The 20,666-nt window shown below is 33.8% G+C and overlaps 2 protein-coding genes across 4 annotated transcripts in view; both read right to left on the bottom strand.

Moving 5' to 3' along the window:
* LOC120354308 overlaps positions 1-6,896 on the bottom strand; it is an 88,068-nt gene extending 81,172 nt beyond the window's left edge. The window contains exons 1-3 of the mRNA XM_039441222.1: positions 5,676-6,896; positions 2,835-2,905; positions 926-998 (exon numbers count right to left, since the gene is read on the bottom strand). Coding sequence (XP_039297156.1) covers positions 926-998; positions 2,835-2,905; positions 5,676-5,783 — 252 coding nt within the window. The 5' untranslated portion in view covers positions 5,784-6,896. The remainder of the gene's footprint in view (positions 1-925; positions 999-2,834; positions 2,906-5,675) is intronic.
* Positions 6,897-15,194: 8,298 nt separating this feature from the next.
* Positions 15,195-20,666, bottom strand: part of LOC111050246 (solute carrier family 26 member 6) — a 75,699-nt gene continuing 70,227 nt past the window's right edge. For all 3 annotated transcript variants that reach the window (XM_039441218.1, XM_039441220.1, XM_039441221.1), the window contains 2 exons: positions 17,281-17,550; positions 15,195-15,491 (listed from right to left, as the gene is read on the bottom strand). In XM_039441218.1, the coding sequence (XP_039297152.1) occupies positions 15,210-15,491; positions 17,281-17,550 (552 nt within the window). In that variant the 3' untranslated portion in view covers positions 15,195-15,209. The remainder of the gene's footprint in view (positions 15,492-17,280; positions 17,551-20,666) is intronic.

Below are 20,666 nucleotides of genomic sequence, written 5' to 3'. Positions count from 1 at the left end.
CAGTTGATTATAAATGGAACTAATTAATGGTGCTAGAAATTTTGGTACCAATACTTTTTGGGATCAAAGGGTTCCGACATGAGGGAGGATGGGTTTACGCAGGTAGAATCAGGTGTCTCCAACAGATGGTTGGATTGTTTTTCAACACGAAGGCGTTGAACAAATAGAATTAGTGCGTCAATTGTGTCCCTATTCAACTATATATATAAAAAATATACTTTATAAATTTATTAATTCAGATTTTAAATTTAAATTATTATTTTCGCTACTTGATCAGAAAAAATTGAATTTCTAGTTTTCATTAGATTAAGAAAGTTAGATCCAATAACAGGTTGGAAAAGAGGCAATCTGAAAATGTCTGCAATAAAAATGGATTGTTTATCTACTCAGTACACAGAACTATTTCTAAAAATGAATCTATGAATGGTTATCATTCAGTAACAGAAGCGTATGAATCTGTCGCAAGCGCCGACTATTGTTTGCAAATCACCTCGCAGGTAGAGACCTCAGACTTGGTCCCATAATTCCTCGATTTCCTAGTCGGTCCCAAAGTTCCGGTCAAAAATTGATATTTTTATAATAAACCTCACGCATTGGCCTTGGCGGGGGTTGAGGTGGTACTCAGCCGTTCCAATTTTCCATTGGACTATATCCGTGTGCGGTTGACTATAGTTTACAATAATAATATATCTATAGTTTATAATAAAATATGAAATAAAATAAACTATATAATATATTTTATAATAATATTATCTATAAATGGTCAAAAAATATAAACAATCCGTAATAATCATTATGGAATGTTAAATAATGTTTTCTAATGACCATTCACAGAGGCTATATTATGAGTTAAATTGAATTATTATGGAAAATTATTGAATTAGGATCTGTACAAATTATTCGTAGTTTGTCTTCATCAACCTACATATTTCAGGGCTCCATATAGTTTGTCACCCTCCATAATTCGTAGTAATTCCTTGCAGTCCAGGCAATGAATGCTGAAAAAAGGTAGGATTCACATTAAGAAAACCATGGCAATTGCCTTCTGCACTCAAGTTTCATGGTGCCTGTGACCGTAATGACTGTGACTGGAAGATTGTTGGTCAGACTGATGTACTGAAATATTTGGTTGTAATTATTGATGAAAACCTTATCTGATCTCAGCATATAACTATTAAATAATACCATAGAGAAACAATAGCATAAGTAGATATCCCATGGCATAGGGCGTTTATGTCGCAACTTTTACTGTTATCTCAAGCCGATAGACCACGTAGTTCTTTCCCATGAAGCTTCATGACGCTGGTAGTCTCTCATATTGTGCCATTCATACACTCTTACCCGGTCAAAACAGTAAAAATCAACAATAATTGACAGTAATCGGCTTGGGATAACAGTAAAAGTTGCGACATAAACGCCCTATACCATGGGATATCTACTTACGCTATTGTTTCTCTATGATAATACTATCTGCTACCGAGAAAATTCTACTTTCCAAATAAAATTCTTCCTATATAAATGTTATTAGGCAGTTATATTTTGCATTAGTTGATTCAAAGATAAGTTACGGTATGAATTGTTGGGGTTCCACCGATGTTAGTTAGGTTAAGTTATTAGGTTATAAAGTCGTGTTATTAAAAAAAAGATAGATAGATAGATAGATAAATGCCTTACACTTTGCAATTTCAAAAGCGATGTGGGCGAAATTGAGGCAACAAAAGCCCCCTCTTCCACTTAACCCACGATTATTAGTTACATTACATAAAAATAATAATATACTTTACAATAATTCAAAAATATATTATGAGTAAGAATTTCAATAAAACATGATAATAAAGAGTTGATGAATGCCTAGAGTTGAAATAGTTTGACTACAACATTTTCGGTCTTGATCCAGTTCTCAATTTTTGTTTTAAGTGCTTTAGAGGGTTTTATTTTTATAAAATGTTCTGGAATAATATTTATTAGTTTATTTACTATGTAGTTGAATTGTCTTCTGCATATAGTTAAGTCAGTTCGAGGAACAATATATCTGTTTGCAGATCTGAAAATATAATTAGTTTGATGCAGTGTAAAGACATCTGTATGATTGCTGATATATTTAATTAGATTTCTAATATATAGCTGTCTGACTGTCATAACTCCAAATTCCAGAAAAAGTTGGTGACTAGGGTATCGTCTGGGCACTCCCAAGGCTGCCTTGAGAATACCCTTTTGAATAACATTCAATTTTTTAAAATGTGCATTGAAATCGCCACCCCACACACTAATTCCATACTGGAAGACTGACTGAGCATATGCTAGATATACCATTCTACTTAGACCTTTGTCTTTGAGTACGCTCAAATTATAAAATTTGTGGATCATAAATTTCATTTTGCTACACATACTATTTATATGCTCATTCCATCTTAAATGAGGGTCCAGAGACCCATGAGAAACATGAGAGGAACATGAGAGCATGGAGACTCCTATACTCGTGCAGTTTTAGAAGTTTGAGCTGTCCAAAGTATTGAGTAATATGTTCGTCTTGTCGTAAACCAAAGATGAAGCGCTCACAGTAATTCTGAGCGCGTTGCAATCTCTGGTTAAGTTGAACTGTCATGTCGATAGTCACCAAGTCACAATAGAAAAAAAGGGGAATATCAATGTTTTAACCAACATTATTTTAGTCTCAAAGGATAGAAGGTGCCCAATCAACGAGATGAACCATGGTCTTGCCCGCGTGATCGCCTGGACGGAAAATAATGGCCTGAAAATCAATGAGAGCAAATCGCAGGTCATGGTTATAGGTCATTCAAGACTCTTGACTAGACTAAGCCTTAATGACTTACCTCACATAACAATCAACAACGTCCAACTTGACTACAGCACGAGGGTGAAGAATCACCAAGTCACAATAATTCTGAAACATAAATATTATCTCTTTTCATTAGGATAATGGAATTACATAAAATAATTTGATAATAATCCAAGTATGTGTCTATTTATTACACACTTATTTATGTTTCATGTAGTAAAAATATTGCAAAAAACTATGTTGAAGGATTAAAAACACAGAAAAATACCAGTGAGACAGAGTACCACTTTAATTCTTTGAAACAGATACCATATAGGCCTATTTTCAATTGACTTTCCTTGCTTTACAACTATCAAAACTTTATTATCAATGACAAAATTATCAATGACTTTGCTGAAGCCATCTTTCGCGCTAGTTCACTTTCTAAGGCCAGCACCCCTATTATAGGCTTGAAAGGCGATCTTGAGCCATGGTGTATCGTTGAGCATTTTTCACAGGTGCCAGCAAGCTGAATGACCTTTCAGCCTCAGCAACAGTTACTGGTAAAGTGTATAAAATCCTCAAAGCAATCATTACACTGGGAAAAAGGCTGGAAATCTTCTGTTGAACGAAGGACATTCAATAATTCTGAAGGTTTCAGGTTCTCACTAAAGTTTGCTGGCTGGATGCATTTAAGATGTCCCATCTCTGAAATGAGCTCTTCTTCAACAACATCATTTTTGTACATTGTAGTCCATGTTCTGATCTGGTTAAATAGCTCATCTGTTTGGAGCTTCGGATACATCCACAGAAAACTGAAAATTTTATTGATTTTCTTAACAGCTCTAAACCGAGAAGTTACACTTCCAATGATGGTGTCCATTAAAACATAGAAAACATGAACCTTGAACCGGTCTTCTGGAGTTTCATTGGAACCAGCTGACCATACTGGCCACTCGGCCAGTATTGAATCAGGTGCTATCAAATAGGGAAAGTTTCAGTAAAGATGATTATTTTAGTTAGGGTGCGTTTGTTTGCTGCTTTAGTCATTTTGTCAATAGCTCATTATATAACTTTTATTTGTAGTTTTTTTATTTCTCACACAGTTACAAACAAAAAAATTTTTTTTTCATTGACACCTGGCCGCCGGGCCCCCCGGATCCATCCATACCTGCCGTACCCTCTCTACGGGCCTGACTTTAATTTGTATACCGTATTCGATAAGCTGTCATCACACAATGTCAATGTGAGCTGGAAATTATTCAACTATGCCTAGAATAATTTCATAGCATCCACAAGTTTTTTTCTTATCGAATCCTAGATACCTCAACAAAGCCCGTTCAAATCATTCGTCTAGCATGAAAGTTTAGTATAGTGTTCGACCTCAACTAGAAAATCGAATTTCAGATAAAAGAAGATAGCTAGAAGTCAAGGGGCAAGATAGAATGTGAGAGGTCACCCTCTTCTATACTGTGTCGTGGTTCGCGTTTGTGTCACTAGAGGGGGAGTAGGATTGTTAATTTCATGAGTTGTTGAACTAACACGAAGGCACGAAGGGTCCCAACAGATTCGTTTCTGTGACTGTCATCCGTTCCAAACAGCGCCCCCCTCCTTACAACATTACCCCACACGTGCTCGCGCGCACTCACACACTTCTGTACTTCTTGAATTAACCGGAACTCCACCAGGATTACATGGTGGGATTGATCATAAGAAGAATAAAATCTATAGCAGCATGCCTCATGCGAATGTTCTCTGCCTAAATTTTTGTATGAAAAACTATACTCAGATAAATTTTAAAAATTTATCAATTTTTCACATTTGTGCTCTTTTTGTATCCGTTTTTTGAGATCGTAATAAAAATACTCTTAAATATTAAAATAAGACAAAATAAATAATGAGAGTCATTCAGCCAAAACAGGATGCTGTGAGGCCGTGACATACGGTAAACATAATATCAACATAAAACTATGAATAGCTGATGAGTATTAACTACACGAGATTATGTTTTTCCAATAAGATCTGTGTGTTTTAAGATTCATTTTAAATGCCAATCATCTGTTGTAAACAATCATAAAAATATCATCGATAGCTGAGAAATGTTATTCTATGCTATTCTGATTGTGATGTTTAAATTATTTAATTTTGTTAGCACAAAATAATGGTTTTAATAATACCATAGCACACTTTTAAAAACTGTTTAATACCTATATACTAACAAAATAAAAAAAGAAATATGAAATATAATTATTATCATTACTGTTATTATATATTAACAAGTTTTCAAAAGGGAACTATGGTATTACTTGACAACTAACAAATTAAGTAGCCCTGAAGAAATACGTTTTTAGAAAATAATTTTATATATTAGTCAATATCGAATCATAATCTGTGTAGATCCGTAATTTATAAGGTAATATCATCATAGTTTAATATGTTAATACCTATTTAATACCTATATACTAACAAAATAAAAAAAGAAATATGAAATATAATTATTATCATTACTGTTATTATATATTAACAAGTTTTCAAAAGGAACTATGGTATTACTTGACAACTAACAAATTAAGTAGCCCTGAAGAAATACGTTTTTAGAAAATAATTTTATATATTAGTCAATATCGAATCATAATCTGTGTAGATCCGTAATTTATAAGGTAATATCATCATAGTAAATGCATCATACCAGCAAATTAAAAAAAACAAGTGTTCCTGTTCTAAATAACCGTTAATATAAATAAATCTCTACATAAAGATATTTCAATATATTCAATAGCAACAGGTTCAAATATTGTACTAAATAGTTGATCTACCAGTAGAATCAAGTACCGTATATAGTTGTACTAGCCGGCTGTATATCATCCATGAATAAAGATAATCTCGCTTCGCTCACCTGCATTTTTATTATTTGAGCTTTCTCCCTACGTCGAAAATTCAAAAGAGAAAAACCTCCGATTTTAGGCGTGTTACCTCTGCAACTGATTTGAACGTTTTCTGTCATTTGGTCTCGGAAAAGCTGAAAAGAATAAAGCTGGGAAAACACAGATTTTGATATTCAAACCTCTGTACCTGATTTGAACGTTTTCTGTCAATTTGGTCTCGAAAAAGCTGAGAAAAATAGTTGTTTTTCCAAAGTTATTCTTTTCAGCTTTTCTGCGACCAAATTGACAGACAAATCAGGTACAGAGGGTAAGCTAAGGTCTAAAAATCTTATGTCTTATGCCCGGTTTCTCAGTCGTTCAATAAACAACGCTATAGCTATTGATTCAATAACTTTATCGATTCAATAAATTTTTATTTGTTCCTTAAACATATTTATAGAATCCATAGCGATTCATCTGTTCAATGAATCTGGCAGCATGTCATGATTCCAAACCGACCACTTTCGTAAACAAACTTAATATGGCAGCCATGGTAACCAACTAAATCTTGGTTGTTTATTCCTTGCTGCTTGTTGTGAAGTTCAAGTTGAAGGTTATTTTTTCCTACGGTACTGTCATTTTTCTAAAGTTATTATTATAATAATTATGGTTGAGTTATTATTATATAATTATTATGGCAGAGAAACAAAGACGGGACAAGAATTTTGCAGAGGTTGAAACAGAACAATTAGTAGAATCTGCCTATAGTTGGCCAAACGAAAATGGGTCCCTCAAGGTCGAAGTTTCTTCTTGACACCACCACCCGTCTCTACCAAAACTGTTGCCACTTTGTACTAAGGGTGGCTAGTAAGAGAGAAAGTGAATGTGTGTGTGAGAGAGGGTGCGAGAGTGAAGTATTGTTCTTGTGAGGAGTATTGTTTGTCTTCGATGGATTGTTGACTATGACGAGGACAATATATATAGTTCACAGTTTTACAAATGTATTGTACATAATGTAGATATATTATATATAATACATATAACTTTCAACAGCTGTACTTGTGTTTGAATGAGAATTGATCAAATGAGAATTTATGCAAATAGAAAAATGCAGAGTGAAGTGGACACTACAGGAATATTGAATAAAATAAATAAAATTACATCACTCCACTTCCAATTGATTATTATAAAAGTCTTCAAGTAACCTTTATGAAGTAATAGCTCAGTTTATAAATAGTTGCATTTATAAAGAAAAATCTAATCATGATTATAAAATTGGATTTCTTGATGTCATGACTCAATAAAGAGTTATACATTATACATAACAATATTCTTTCCTCCATTTCATGATGTTGAAGAAGATAGTGGAGGAGGGGAGGAGGTAACGGGGGATGTTATTGTTCCAACTTCAAAGAATGACACAATAGAACTTTTGAATCTGACATGCTCAAAAGAATTTGTGACAGGTAGTGACGGAAAAGAGGAAGAGGGAAGGTATGAGAAGGAAAGAGCTATCTTCAGGGTGTAGAAATATAGTCAATGTATATAGACTGGTTGAGTGATGGGTGGACACCAGTGGCAACATTGCAGTGGCCTTGAGAGACTCATTTTCGTTTGGGGAACTATAATATACAAAAATGTAATAGAAAGTAAAAAGACAGATAAATATTCAATAAAAGATAAAATCAAGGCATGGGATGCAGTGAGAGAAGAATATAATTCTATCCAAATCATCATAAAAGAATTGAATGATAATAATAAACAATAATAATGATTGTGATTCTGAAATAATTTTGGTTCTATTATTGTGTGTACCATTTCCTCTTTAATTTATCGATTCAACATAAATATATTATTATAGGCTGGATTTTAGCATTAATTCGTTCAATAAACAAAGCTATAGCTTATCCCATATGATTGGGATTAGGCGTTTGGTAGCCAAAGAAGAAGAAGAAACAATGCTATAGCTATTGATTCAATAACTTTATCCAATCAATAAATCTTTATTGGTTTCTCAAACATATTTATAGAATCCATAGCTATGGAACGATTTATCTGTTCTATGAATCTGGCAACATGGCAGGCTCCCAAACTAGCACTTTCGTAAACAAACTTTATACATGGCTCCTATGGTAACCAACCTAATCTTGGATGCTCCTTGTTGTGAGGTAATTTCCTACGGTACTGACAATGTCAAAGATGTCATCTTCTGGCTCATGTCTCCAAAACAAGATGGCTGACACCAAATAAGGGCTATTAATGCTAAATATAGTGCAACTTTGATTCTGTTTTGTTTTTGAAATACTAGTGATCTACACTAAATTTAATTTTATTTTGTAATTTAATTTTCCTAACTTAATTTTTCGATTGCAATAAAAAATTTGACAAATTTATCCATTCAATAAATATTTATAGGCTGGATTTTGGCACTATAGTTTATTGAGAGATTTATGGATCCAATAAGTTTAAGGAGCGTTCTAGAAACGCATTCCTCATATTTATCGATTCAATAAAGTTATTGTATGGATAAACGGCTTATGGATCGACTGAGAAACCGGGCATATATAGTTTATCGAGAGATTTAAGGATTCAATAAGTTTATGGAGCGTTCTAGAAACGCATTTCTCATGTTTATCGATTCAATAAAGTTATTGAATGGATAAACAGTTTATGGAACGACTGAGAAACCGGGCATTAGTCTTCAATATTTTGCCAAAGATACGCTCAAAATTGGCGTATTGTATATGATTAGAATAAGTTGTAATTTTCATGTTTCTAATATAAAGCTATTCTGTTATAAGTTTCAAAAAGATGATTAGCAGAAGTGTTTCATTGCTCATTTAGACATAACAATGTATTTTTCAGGTTTCTTTTATCTTGAGTACAGCAATAATTGTTTAAATTTGGTACACTATATTTTTGTATTTAAAGTAAGTTTTTACATGGTTTTCAGGAACAACTGACCTTGAAAGTTTAAACTCGATACACATGTTCAGCTCAAGAATAGTATATAGGTCCTATATATACTATCCTTGGGTCTAGCTTAGGTAATGGCGGTGTCATAGTAAGATCCACGTTAAAATGGTAGTGGAGAAAGATAGGAGAATAGTGTTGCCGATTCTCTGACTTGCCACTGCGTTCTATAAAGGATAGCTGGCACCGGTAGCCTATATCTGATCTAATATTGAGAGTTCATTCTTGTTTAAAGTAATAAATTATTATTTTATTCGTAAAAAATATATTATTCAATCATTAATTATATGATAAATTTTATGATAATTTGTTAATTTTTTTTATACATTGAAAATCACAACATCATTCTCAACTCATAAATAATTTGGACAGGAACAACAGGCTTAAAGCCCAGAACTGTTCTTTTCCCAAATTTGCATAGAAATTATCCAAAAAGGTTATGTTTATCACTTCAAAAGTTTAGTCCAGTTTTGTGTCCAAAATAGATATAATCTAGGAATTTAGAAAAGTTGAAAACAAAATTAAATAAGAATAATTTCACTAAATCATCACTGATAAGTGGAAAATACTGTATTAATTATTGAAAAATGTTAAAACTTGAAAAGAAACTCAACTTACGTCTAAAATAACAGCTGTTTTTAAATATTAATTATTATTAATGCAATTATATATCTGCGATGTCTGGCAGTTAAATATCTGATCTGGCAGTTAGCGGTTCAGCGGAGCTAGAAAAGGATAGCGCTTTCTGCTTTTTCAAATGATAGACAAGGATAGCAACACCAATATTAATCAAATACTGCCATTATAACGAAAACCTCACTATAGATTAGAGGTTTTCTTTTCTCCAGGTTTTCATTGAGTTTTCAACGCAATTTTCTACATTTCTCAAGTGAATTCATACTTGAGAGGGTTGGATATGAATTTTTTGTAAGTTCCCTAAATCATTCCTATCTCAAATTTCAAAGAACCAAACTGAAATACAATAATTGTTATAAAAACAAATCTTAACTAAGTCTCTGATTGGGGAAAAACTTAATCTCTGTCCCTTAATTCATTTCAACTGGTGATTGAATCGAACCTCACGGAGGAAGCCAGCTCAAAAATGAAGGCGAGCGAAGCGATCCTGCTGATCTTTATAAATGGATGATACAGCCGGGTCATTGGGTCTCTGGCCAGACGGATAAGTCGGCTAGTACAACTAGATAGTTGATTCTAATATAGCAGATCAACTATTTGCTACAATATTTGAACTTGATACTATTGACAATTTGCAAATAGTTTTGTATAGAGATATAAATCAATGATTATTTGGTTATAATGGTTATTATGAATAGGAACACTCGTTTTGTTTTTTGAAATTTTGCTTTTCAAGGATAATATGATGCAGTTATAAGGCGAAGTGAATTATGCATACTGTGATATTAGGTGATGAAAGGATAATAAAAGAAACATTGATATCAACAATCTATCTTCGTTTAATATCCTCGCTAACAAATGAGTAAAACTGGCCAGATTAAGTACATCAATGAGAGTAATTAACATGGCTTATACACAGTGTCGGTTTTAGGGGGAAAGGCGGGGGGCGGCCCCCCCTTGACCAGGGAATTTTTTATATTTTTTTATGGGGCCATTTAAACACATTTGCTAGTGTAATTTATACCTAAATCTTTTGAAAAACTTGTATTGTTAAACAATAGGAATACTGCAAATAATAGAAATTGTATTAATTGCCGAACTGTTTAATAAAATATTAGACACCATACAAAACGGCAAAACTACTCAACCGAAAGGCCTTTTCACACCGAGTTTGCAGACGTCGTCGACGACCGGGACGTTTTTCAAAAAAAAAATTGCTGACCATGCTATCAAATAAGTTAATCCACACCGCGCACCCAGGAAGTCCTGGACGACCCGGACTTCGGCGACGTTTTTCTGAGAATCACTCGCTGAGCAATTTTTCACAAACGTCCGCGACGTCTGCTAATTAGCGCATGCGCAGAAAACACTTTTGAACCACGTGCTTAGCTCCCTCTCATTGAGTGAGATGTGGTTATTTGACTGAAACGTCTGTGGATGTTTACTATGTTGCTAGGTGGTGTGAAAAAGGCGTGTCGTGGATGTCGGCGAAGTCCTTAACGTCTGCGACGCCGGTGTGGAAAGGCCTTGAATAACAGTGAATTTTAGTGCCCAAAATGCTTGAAACGTGAGTTTAAATAAAAAATAATGCCCCCCGTACCACCCCCCTTTACAGGTGGAAGTAACCCCCTGGACCCCCCCCCCAGCTGTTGGACTACCGCCCCCCCTTACAACTATCGTAAGACCGCCCCTGCTTGTACATCCACATAAAAGTTGAAAATCTTGTATTTCAAAGACATAATTTTTCCATAAATTTTTGTGTTATCAGTGATAAAAATTGCTTGATGACTTACTTGACTAAATACTAAAAAGAGAAATATTGTACTGGTGTATTATAATTTTAGTTCCACATTATGTTTATTCATGTTCAGTGCTATTTTTTGTTTTTGCCCCACAATGGGTCTTGTTAGACTCAAACAATTGTCAATTGTGGAAATTGTCATATAAATATTGATACTTGATTTTATTCAATTTTGTGTACATAATTATCCATTATGAATTTTATTCCATTAAACTCCTCTTTTTTGCAATAAATTGGATTACAACGTTAACCAATGTAACCAATTTGAATTTTCGAATCTTTGAAGACGCTATTAAGGCCTTATTGTTCTGGAGACTTTGGCACAAACAATATTTTTTGTACATTCACCTCATTTTCTCAGTTATTAGGATATATTGTCAATGGCCAGAAATAAGATAATCTCTGGATCAATAGATAGCGTTTCGAAAGATTAGCAAAATCGACCATGTCAGCTGATATTAAAGTGGTCGTCTTTTCTCAAAAATAAAATCGCGTCTTGTATTGTTGGGTAGAGTTGACAGTCGGGAAATGTGTTGAAAAACTTGCATTTTTTCAGAGTTTCAAATATATCTCCTGAAAAAAAAGATGTTGATGAAAACAAGAGAATATCATTTCTTGAAATCAAGAACATTATTATACATAAATGTACTAAAATTATTCATTTAAATTATTTTTTATACTGGCATAGAATAAGATTTTCTTTCATGTTGTTAAATCAAATAATTTCCGGCATTGTACAGACAGCAGACTTTTGAAACAATTTCTGATACCACTATATATTTACTATCAATCAGCTGGGTGGGAAGTTCAAGAATGGCTTAATATTTCGTATATAGGGATACTTTAACGGTAGGTGTGATCGGGATACACAAATTTTAAATACTATTTTTCAGTAGCTTATAAGTTTAGTTCCGCCATTTTGAAGTTAACTTTTTTATATGAACAGGTGGTCACCACAGAAAAGTAGTATTACAAATTTATTTAAGTAAGATCCCGAATGAGTAAATTATCGAATTATGAAGTTTTAATATTCAATGAACTATGTCTAAATTCTATCTATTAATACAAACTAAGCTTTGACCACTACATAATTTATTAAAAAGTTCTCAGGGCACCTAACATTATATAGGTGACTATGATTCTAAAAAGTTTAGGTTTTCTCAACTCTATTGTTTTCCTGGCCACAGACAGTATTAATGTAGGTAGCCTAAGTATTCAAAGTAATGATGACATCCTTCACTTTCAAATTTCATAAAACAAAAACTATGGATAGGCCTAGATTATAGATTATACAGAATTTTTCACAACCTCACTATAATGACGGGTATCTATGAAGAGATTTTATTTTTGCTTATTATTATAAGAATAATTTCATAGATACTAACTAGATACTATGTTTTGTTACAAGAACAACCTGCATTCAAGCATTCTCACACACAGATTTGTAGAGTCTGTGCTTCTTTGGAGAAATTCTGCGCTTTTTCAGAACATGTAACTTGTTCGATGAAGTTCGGGTAAGAATTGGGACCCGGCCACACAGAGTGCGATCTACGATCCTATAGGTGAATACATCTATAATGTCTTGTATTGCTCTTTAATAGATACAAGAAATAGTTTTTTAACATATATATATATATATATATATATATATATATATATGAATACCCATAGGATTGCAGATCTCTCTCTGGTGTGGCTGGGCCATTAAAGGTAGAATAATGTTAGGGAAAGGTGAGAATAAGGTTTGGAGAATGTTGAGGAGTTAAGCTTTCTCTTTTAAATGGCTGAAGGTTCAGCGCATGCAGAGTAGCGACAGAAGTTATTTTAAAGAAAAGTTCAGGCTTGTGTCTTGGTGAGGTGAATATTAATACGGTATTTATTTTCTGACAACTAATATATTTTCTAATTTTGTTCTTAGAATGGTAGATATTTTTATTCCAGTTTGTAGCCTACAACAATAAGTTTCAATGCACATCCTATCGAAGAGATTGATACAATTTCCAGGTCTGTACCTTCTAGGACCATGAGATTTCGCTTTCATAAGCGAAAGCAGGACACGCTTTTCTAATTGTTAGGTTTGGCATTTGGTGGAAGAAACGGGTTTTCCGCTGCAAACTGTACGTTTCTTTCTTTTTTTGATGACGCTCCAGCCGTGAAAAATGGTCTTACAGCCTTCAACTAGATGTCATTTTAAAGCTTTGGAAATATTCTATAACACTGTCTAAATAATATTAGTGTACGTCTACTACAAATACATTCAAAGGGTGGAAAGTGAGATTTTGTCCCCTAAAAATGTATGTTTCAAGCTTTTTAATTTATCATGAAAAGAGTACTTAAAATGATACTATTCTCTAGAATTTTATAGATTAGATATAAACACTTCAGTGGTATAATAAATCCGATATCTCTCACTATAACTAAATAGCAATCGATATAAAACATTTTTTTTCTCAACTGCGCGTAAAAAAAGAATTTACATACTCAATTCTCCTCGTAAAGCAGCTTATTTCTGAGGAGAATCTACTTTTTCGCTTGCTAACCATCTGCTCATGCGCAGTAGATTTTCTTTTCGCTCACTTATCATTGGCGCATGCGCAGAAGAGTTTCTTTACGCTCGCTAATCAGCTGATGATAAGCAGCTCGCCAAAAGTAGGTCAGATCTTAACCTAAAAAGTCGGTAATTGTACGGTGTACCGGTTCTGCAGTCATGATGGATATCAGTACAGACGAATTATTATTAACCCCGCCAGATAGATATAAGTAATTTAACAGGTTTGGGCAGATGTAGGAAATTTTTTTATGTAATTCGCGCGTAATGCTTCTTTATCGCTCTTGCAAAATTATCACGCTCTGCTTCGCGTCGCGTGATAACTGTTTTGCGCGAGCGATAACGTCGCGCATTACGCTCTTAATACATAAATAGCTATTTCAATTATAGCCGCCGTCCTGCATTTTTCAACGATGAGTATTTTTGTTGTTTCCATCATTATCATCAATTCGGCTTGTTATAAAAAAAGGGATTGAGACCATTTGGAAGTCTTTATCATGAAGTCATGAGAAACCGATTTTATAGTTCTAGCTTGCCTATGAAAAACGCACCAGAAATCATAATAGTTATTTATGTATTAAGAGCCTAAAACACGAATTTATTGCTCGAGTCAAAACAGTTACCACGCAATGCATAGCGGAGCGTGGTAATTTTGACTCGAGCAATAAAGAAGCTTTCTGCTCGAATTACATAACATTTTTTTTTTACAACTGCAGAATTGGATTCCAATACAATAAACAGTTTTTTTTAAACAATTTATCCAATTATTTTGATAAATCAATGTAATAATAATAAAATGATACAATTTAATTATTTTATTCAATCATAATAATTTATTTTATAATGATTTATCATTAGAATAAGATAAAACAATTGGTATCATCTGCAAAAAAAAATTGTTAGGGCCGTGATTTGAACCTGGGACCTTCAGCGTGAGAGGCAACACTCTACGAGACTTTGACACTATGACTGTTGGAAATGGGGCGAAAAAGTAGGCACATGAACTTATTGGAATTGCACTGCGGTTAGCGAGCGTCAAGAAAACAGCTGGCGAGCGTAAAGTAGATTATCGCTCGCAACTCACAAAACAACTGTTTTATGATGAGTTTTCTGTTCGTAAAGAAGAACTTTACGAGCGATTGTAGGAAAAAGATTTTTTTGGAGGGCACTGGAAAACACATTTATTGACGTAAAGCGCGTGAAGACATATCATTTTAAAGCTGAGAAAAACATCTAAATTTCATGGATTTCAAGATTTCCCTGTATCTCTAACAAAAAAAGTTATAGAAAGAAATTTGAGAAAAAACAATTCTTGTAGGATTTTGGGAGGTTATAACTAATAAAATATGTGTTTTAGAGAAAAATGTCATAAGTTAAAAGTTGTAGAGGTAGATTTTTCGAACATTTTCGTGCAATAAACGATGGAATGTCTTGAATGGTTATCTGAATACAAGCGACAGAAAAAACCCAGAGAATTTTGGCGGCTATCTTATTTTCGAGATGTTTTCCTGTGATTTCGACTTATCATCATTGTGTTCCTCATCATACTAGTCCCAAAGAAGAAATCGAAAAATCTTCATTTGCACCCGGACTTATTTGAAGACAAAATTATGTGCATAAATGATTTATAATTTTAGATTTTACATTAGTGTTTATACCAACTCTATAAGATGAGCAAATAGTACCAAGAGCGAAATATAAGAAAGAGCAAGTAAATCTATCCCTGAGTAGGGGTAATCCCATCATGACTAATAAAAATACCTGATTATTCTGATGAGACTTGATGCTTTTATGAAGAAGTTTCAATAACTTCACACGAATTGCTTCCTTATTGGCAAAGTTCATGGCTCCAGCTACTTGGAGAATTAGTATACCAGGAACTTTTTCTGCCTGTAAATTGCAATGATATAAGAACGTTAATAACATAAACATTGTTAATTGTATATAAACTAATGTAAACTATTGATAGAAAGCTTAAAAATATCAGTGGCATAGAATACAGATTAGAGATGTGATATTGAATATGTTCTTTATAAATCTTATTTTCTTCCATCATTTTATGTCATGAGTATTGTTCGGACTCTGTATATTTTTTCCACGTAACTCAAAATAAAATTAATTAATGAATTTATGAATGACTAATAATAAATTAATTCATAAATAGAAAATAATTTTTCTTCCAATCTCTAACATATCCTGGAATTACGACTATGAGAACTATATATTTAAACATAATTTCCCCCCAATTTTTCCATCAATCAAAAATCTTGTTTCACAACATCAAGTTTCCACGTGAAGCGATTACATTTTTCACCTGAAATTGTTAATACTTGATGTGTAATTTGAAAATGCATCCGTTTAAAAGTCATCATTTGATGTGACTATATATATAACAAATATATATATATATATATATATATATATATTAACAAAAATAAAATATAATTGAAATACTATTTAGACATTCTATAAACGTTGCTGGAAAACGTGTTGAAGTTGAATTATAAAATTGCAGCTGAAATAAATATGACTTATTGGCAGATTGTTCTGTGGACTTGATTACGTTAGACTGATTAATGAATTGGCGATTTCATTGTGTGACTGGTAGTCAAACTGTAGTCAGATTCACTCAAAATTGTCAGCATTCCTCATGAATACCATAAATGCATCCTACTCAACCAATGCTGACTGTAATAAAGCAAGTCATAGGGCTAGTTGCACGTCCGTCTGTTAAAAATGGACATTAACGTCGATTAACAAATCAGCGTTAGTTTTACGGATTCATTTCTGTTCGACCAAGATCGGTTAGTTTTTAATGCCGATTAAGTTTACCGGTTAACTAACCAAGATTTTAACGGTTTCACAATCCAGCAACACTGTAATTTAACTGACAAAATAATTAAGGTTATGCTATTGAAGCGGTGAATTTGAAACTGAAAAAATATTAACAAACGAGATCATGTTCCAATGTTATCGGACAAAGAAAAAATGAGTTTGATTTCAATTCTAATAAGAGAGAATATTTACATAATAGAAAACTGATAATGATAGGTAGCTATGTTTTAAGGTAAAAATGAGGTTATGTTATTGAAGCGGTGAATTTGACCATTCAATATAGAGGCATGCGCCATGAAAATGCTCTGTCTGTCGCCAGTGTCAAGTGCTATGCTGCTAACAGAACAAAAACTAACCTCAAAAATCAGAATCTAATTTTGAATGCTAATATCAGCTAAAAATACACTTCTCTATTTTATTAATGAATGAAATTCATTCATATATTTAGCCCATACTTTGATTTTTTTTACCAAAAACTAATTGGAAGACAGCTATCAGTATGTACCTAACCGGCGTTAGTTGGATTTAATTCCCTGTGAATGGCCTGTTAAAAATCTTTTACGTCGATTAGTTTGACCAGCGTTATTTTTCTATTTTTACCTTTGTGCAACCAAATTTTATTCGTTTCAACTAATCGCGGTTAAAATAGTGCCAACTAATCATAATTAAAAATTGTTTATGCCGGTTAGTTTAATCGGCGTTATCGCTTGAAATTTCTGTTTTGTGAAACCAAAATGCATCGGTCAGCACTAATCTCGATTAAAATACAGCATTTAATCGTGATTAAACGATAACCGACGTACGAAAAACTGGGGGATAGATTTTAGTGAAAAATGATAATTACTTGATATCGCTTCTGGTCTAAATAGATACTTGTGGATGGAATACGGCCCAGGGTGGCAATAGAAGGCTTCTGACCAATTATCACTAAACTGATCACAGAAATGGTGAGACCAATTATCAGCGCTACATCAATATCGAAAAGAATGACTGATATGAATGTTGTCATCCAAATGAATCCATCTCGTTTCGACTGTTTCCAGGCGCTCCAAAACTCCTTCACTTGGTAGAACATACTTCGCAGAGCAACTATTATTATTCCTGTTAATACGCTCTGAAATGGAAGAAAGTACAATATTATTATTATTATTGAAATTGAGCACAATATTGTGATACGATTGGACATCAAAGTAAGTTTCGGAAATGAATATTTGGCTAAAGTTAATATTATGGTACAATTTATTGTATCTCAACTACTTTTGAAGATATCTACTCAATTGCTTTTAATAGAAGAGGATGAAAACTGAGACTCAGTATATGAGAATCAATTATTATTTTAATTGATAAATTTGACTAATTAAATATTACATGCAAATATTGAATTTTGCCTCACCTACAATCTTTTTACTAATACCATGGAGTGGCAATACTGAAAAATAACTAGAGTGGTTATTATCTCATTTCTGTATTGGGCTACTTGTAATATAAATACAAAGAAAAATAAAAATCTCAGTACCCTTTTTGAATTATTTTATCACATGTTTCAACATTGATGCCATTTTCAAGTGATATGAAGTAACTTCATAAATAATAATTCAAAAAGGGTACTGAGATTTTTATTTTTCTTTCTATTTAGAGTGGTTATGCTATTATTATTATTTTGAAAGGACGGATTCAAGGATCCAAAGGTTCAAAGAACCCCACACGTCAACCGAAGCTTATTGTGTTCCCAAGTAGTATGTTAGTTAGGCAAACCAATACCTTTACAAGAACCAGGAGTTTTCCCCTATGCTAACATCCCATTCATCACATGGTTGCTTGTCGCAATCCAGTGTGATATGCTTGGCAGTCTCTTCAGACTGATTGGTCCTCGTGACCTACGTGAGTTCCACTACTGGCCTTTTTTTAGGTCCTTCCGCTGAAGGAGGGGACGCCAAACTGCCTCTAGGGCGCCCGGCCACCCTCGACTCAGCCTCTTAACCCACATTTGTGCCTGGAGTTTCACCCATCTCTGGTCTCTTGGGCTTTTTCTTTTCCCCATCCGAAACTTTGCAGGGTCAAATGCCTCACCTCTCACAAGAAATTTTGCCAGATGGCCGTCCTTCCCCGAGCAGTGATGAGGTTTGGTCTCTAAGCCCACAAACTCGTGACCTTCGTGAGTTCCAATCCTGACCTTTTTTGTAGGTCCTTCCGCTGAAGGAGGGGTCGTCAAATTGCCTCTAGGGCACCTGGTCACCCTCTACTCAGCCTTTTGACCTACATTTGTGCCTGGAGTTTCACCCATCTCTGGTATCTTGGGTTTTTCTTTTTGCCCTTCCGAAACTTTGCAGGGTCAAAAGCCTCAACTCTCCTAAGAAGTTTTGCCTGAATGGCCATCCTTCTTTGAGCAGTGGTCTGAGAAGCTCATCCTTCCTCTCTAGTTGGGATGATGTGATTGAGCTTACATCATACATGTCGTGATCAATATTAGAAACCTTCTCAATATTGATAGCCTCTACATAAAGTTCAACTGAACCTCCTATGTATCTGAAGCACCCATTTCAGATGAAGGAACCTGACTTCATGGGGCAGATCACGTGGGTTTGAAGGCAAGGCAACTTCTGGAGTTGCCTTGGAATTTGGATTGTTCATGTGGTTCCCACGAACAGCTAGGGAAGTGGAGTCAACCCAGACGGAGCCACGTATGTCCAGGCAAGGCTAAATACTACAGAAGGGCGCCTGGTATCCTGCAGACACCGTTAGAGACACCATATAAAAGTACCATTCATCAGAACGGTCCACATAACACCTTGGGTTGGCCTAAGAAGAAGTAAGAATATGGCCAAGGAAGGCCGACAGATAGAAGAATGGTACAAAGCTAAGTCAATGGAAAAAGTGCCATTCTAGAAATGAAAAGTTCCAAAGCATATTAAGAAGGAGAAGAAGGGCTTTGGAAAGGGGGGGGTCCCTTTTAGTCGCCTCCTACGACAAGCAGGGATACTGTGGGTGTATTCTGGTTTTCAACAAATTCTTGAGTACGATGTTCGACTCAAAGCTCCCCCAACCCACAGGGGGCTATTCTATGCTAATGCTCACAAGTTTAACGCAAGCTGTACATCAGTTTTTGTAATTTATTGATGAGAAAGATTCCGTTTTTACTTCTTCGATTACTGATTCAAGTGTGGATGCAGAAAATATTAATTTTCATCTTCTTTTTCATGTTATTTTTTTGAAATTTGAATATGAAATATTGAAGTCAATTTTTAGATTTTCTTTTAATTAAAATTATTTTTTTCAAAAGATTGGTAACTCCAGTGGGTAGAAAGTTTGATGTGACCTAATCAAGCCTTAGCTGATGAAGACTTAAGCCTTAGGCTGGACAAGCCATTAGATTGGGTTACGCTTGGTTAGGCCTAGGTTATCAATGATTAGGCTTGGTATAAGAATTTATTCAAGTACTAGAATGTATTGTTATCATACGATAATGTAGTAGTCTACTAAACTTTGGAGTTCCTTCAACTAATATTCCAAGAGGGTTTAAAAACTAAACTCGTTCCATGGAATTCTCATAATATCATTTTACTCTTTGAATTGGTTATTCTACAGAACCACATAATTAAAGAATCTTATTCTTCACCAAATAAACAATTCTACCTCTTAGAAAACTTGAAATATATTCAATTATCTCAATAACTATATAAGTAAATGACCTCTAACTATGTAAATAAATGACAAGTATTAAGTGAATAGTTTTATTGGATTCCTCATCAAATTATACAGATGATTTGACAAATTTTAAGCCACCAAAAATGATCAAAAATACAAATATAGATGAACATTTAAATTTTCTGTCATGTTTCTTTAAAATAACCAATCTCTGTAGTGTTTTAGGGTAAGTGTAGTGTTAAGCATTAGTTGTATTTATAATATTATCAGCTGCCCTAAAGAGTTGAGTTTGTTATAGTAATTGAAATAAACACTCACTTGAGAACACATTCGCTTAATAGTTGTTACTCATATTTTGTATTCATATTTTATATTCTTCACAATTTTACATGTTGTCATGGTGTGTGAACTTTTAATATGGGAAAAAAAATTACCAAGGAACCAAAGGAAGTTGAGGTATATATTCATAATGAAATAAATGACAAAGACCTGGGCAGTGTAGCATCAAATGGGCCAGCAACTAGAGGTAAGGCAAAACGGAAGAAGGTAAAAACCCCTATAATGAGGATAATCCTGAGACTAATT

The sequence above is a fragment of the Nilaparvata lugens genome, chromosome X (genome assembly GCF_014356525.2).
Source record: "Nilaparvata lugens isolate BPH chromosome X, ASM1435652v1, whole genome shotgun sequence".
NCBI classification, from domain to species: Eukaryota; Metazoa; Arthropoda; class Insecta; order Hemiptera; family Delphacidae; genus Nilaparvata; species Nilaparvata lugens.
Note: the sequence above shows the minus strand (reverse complement) of the source record. Positions and strands in the feature narration are given on the sequence as shown.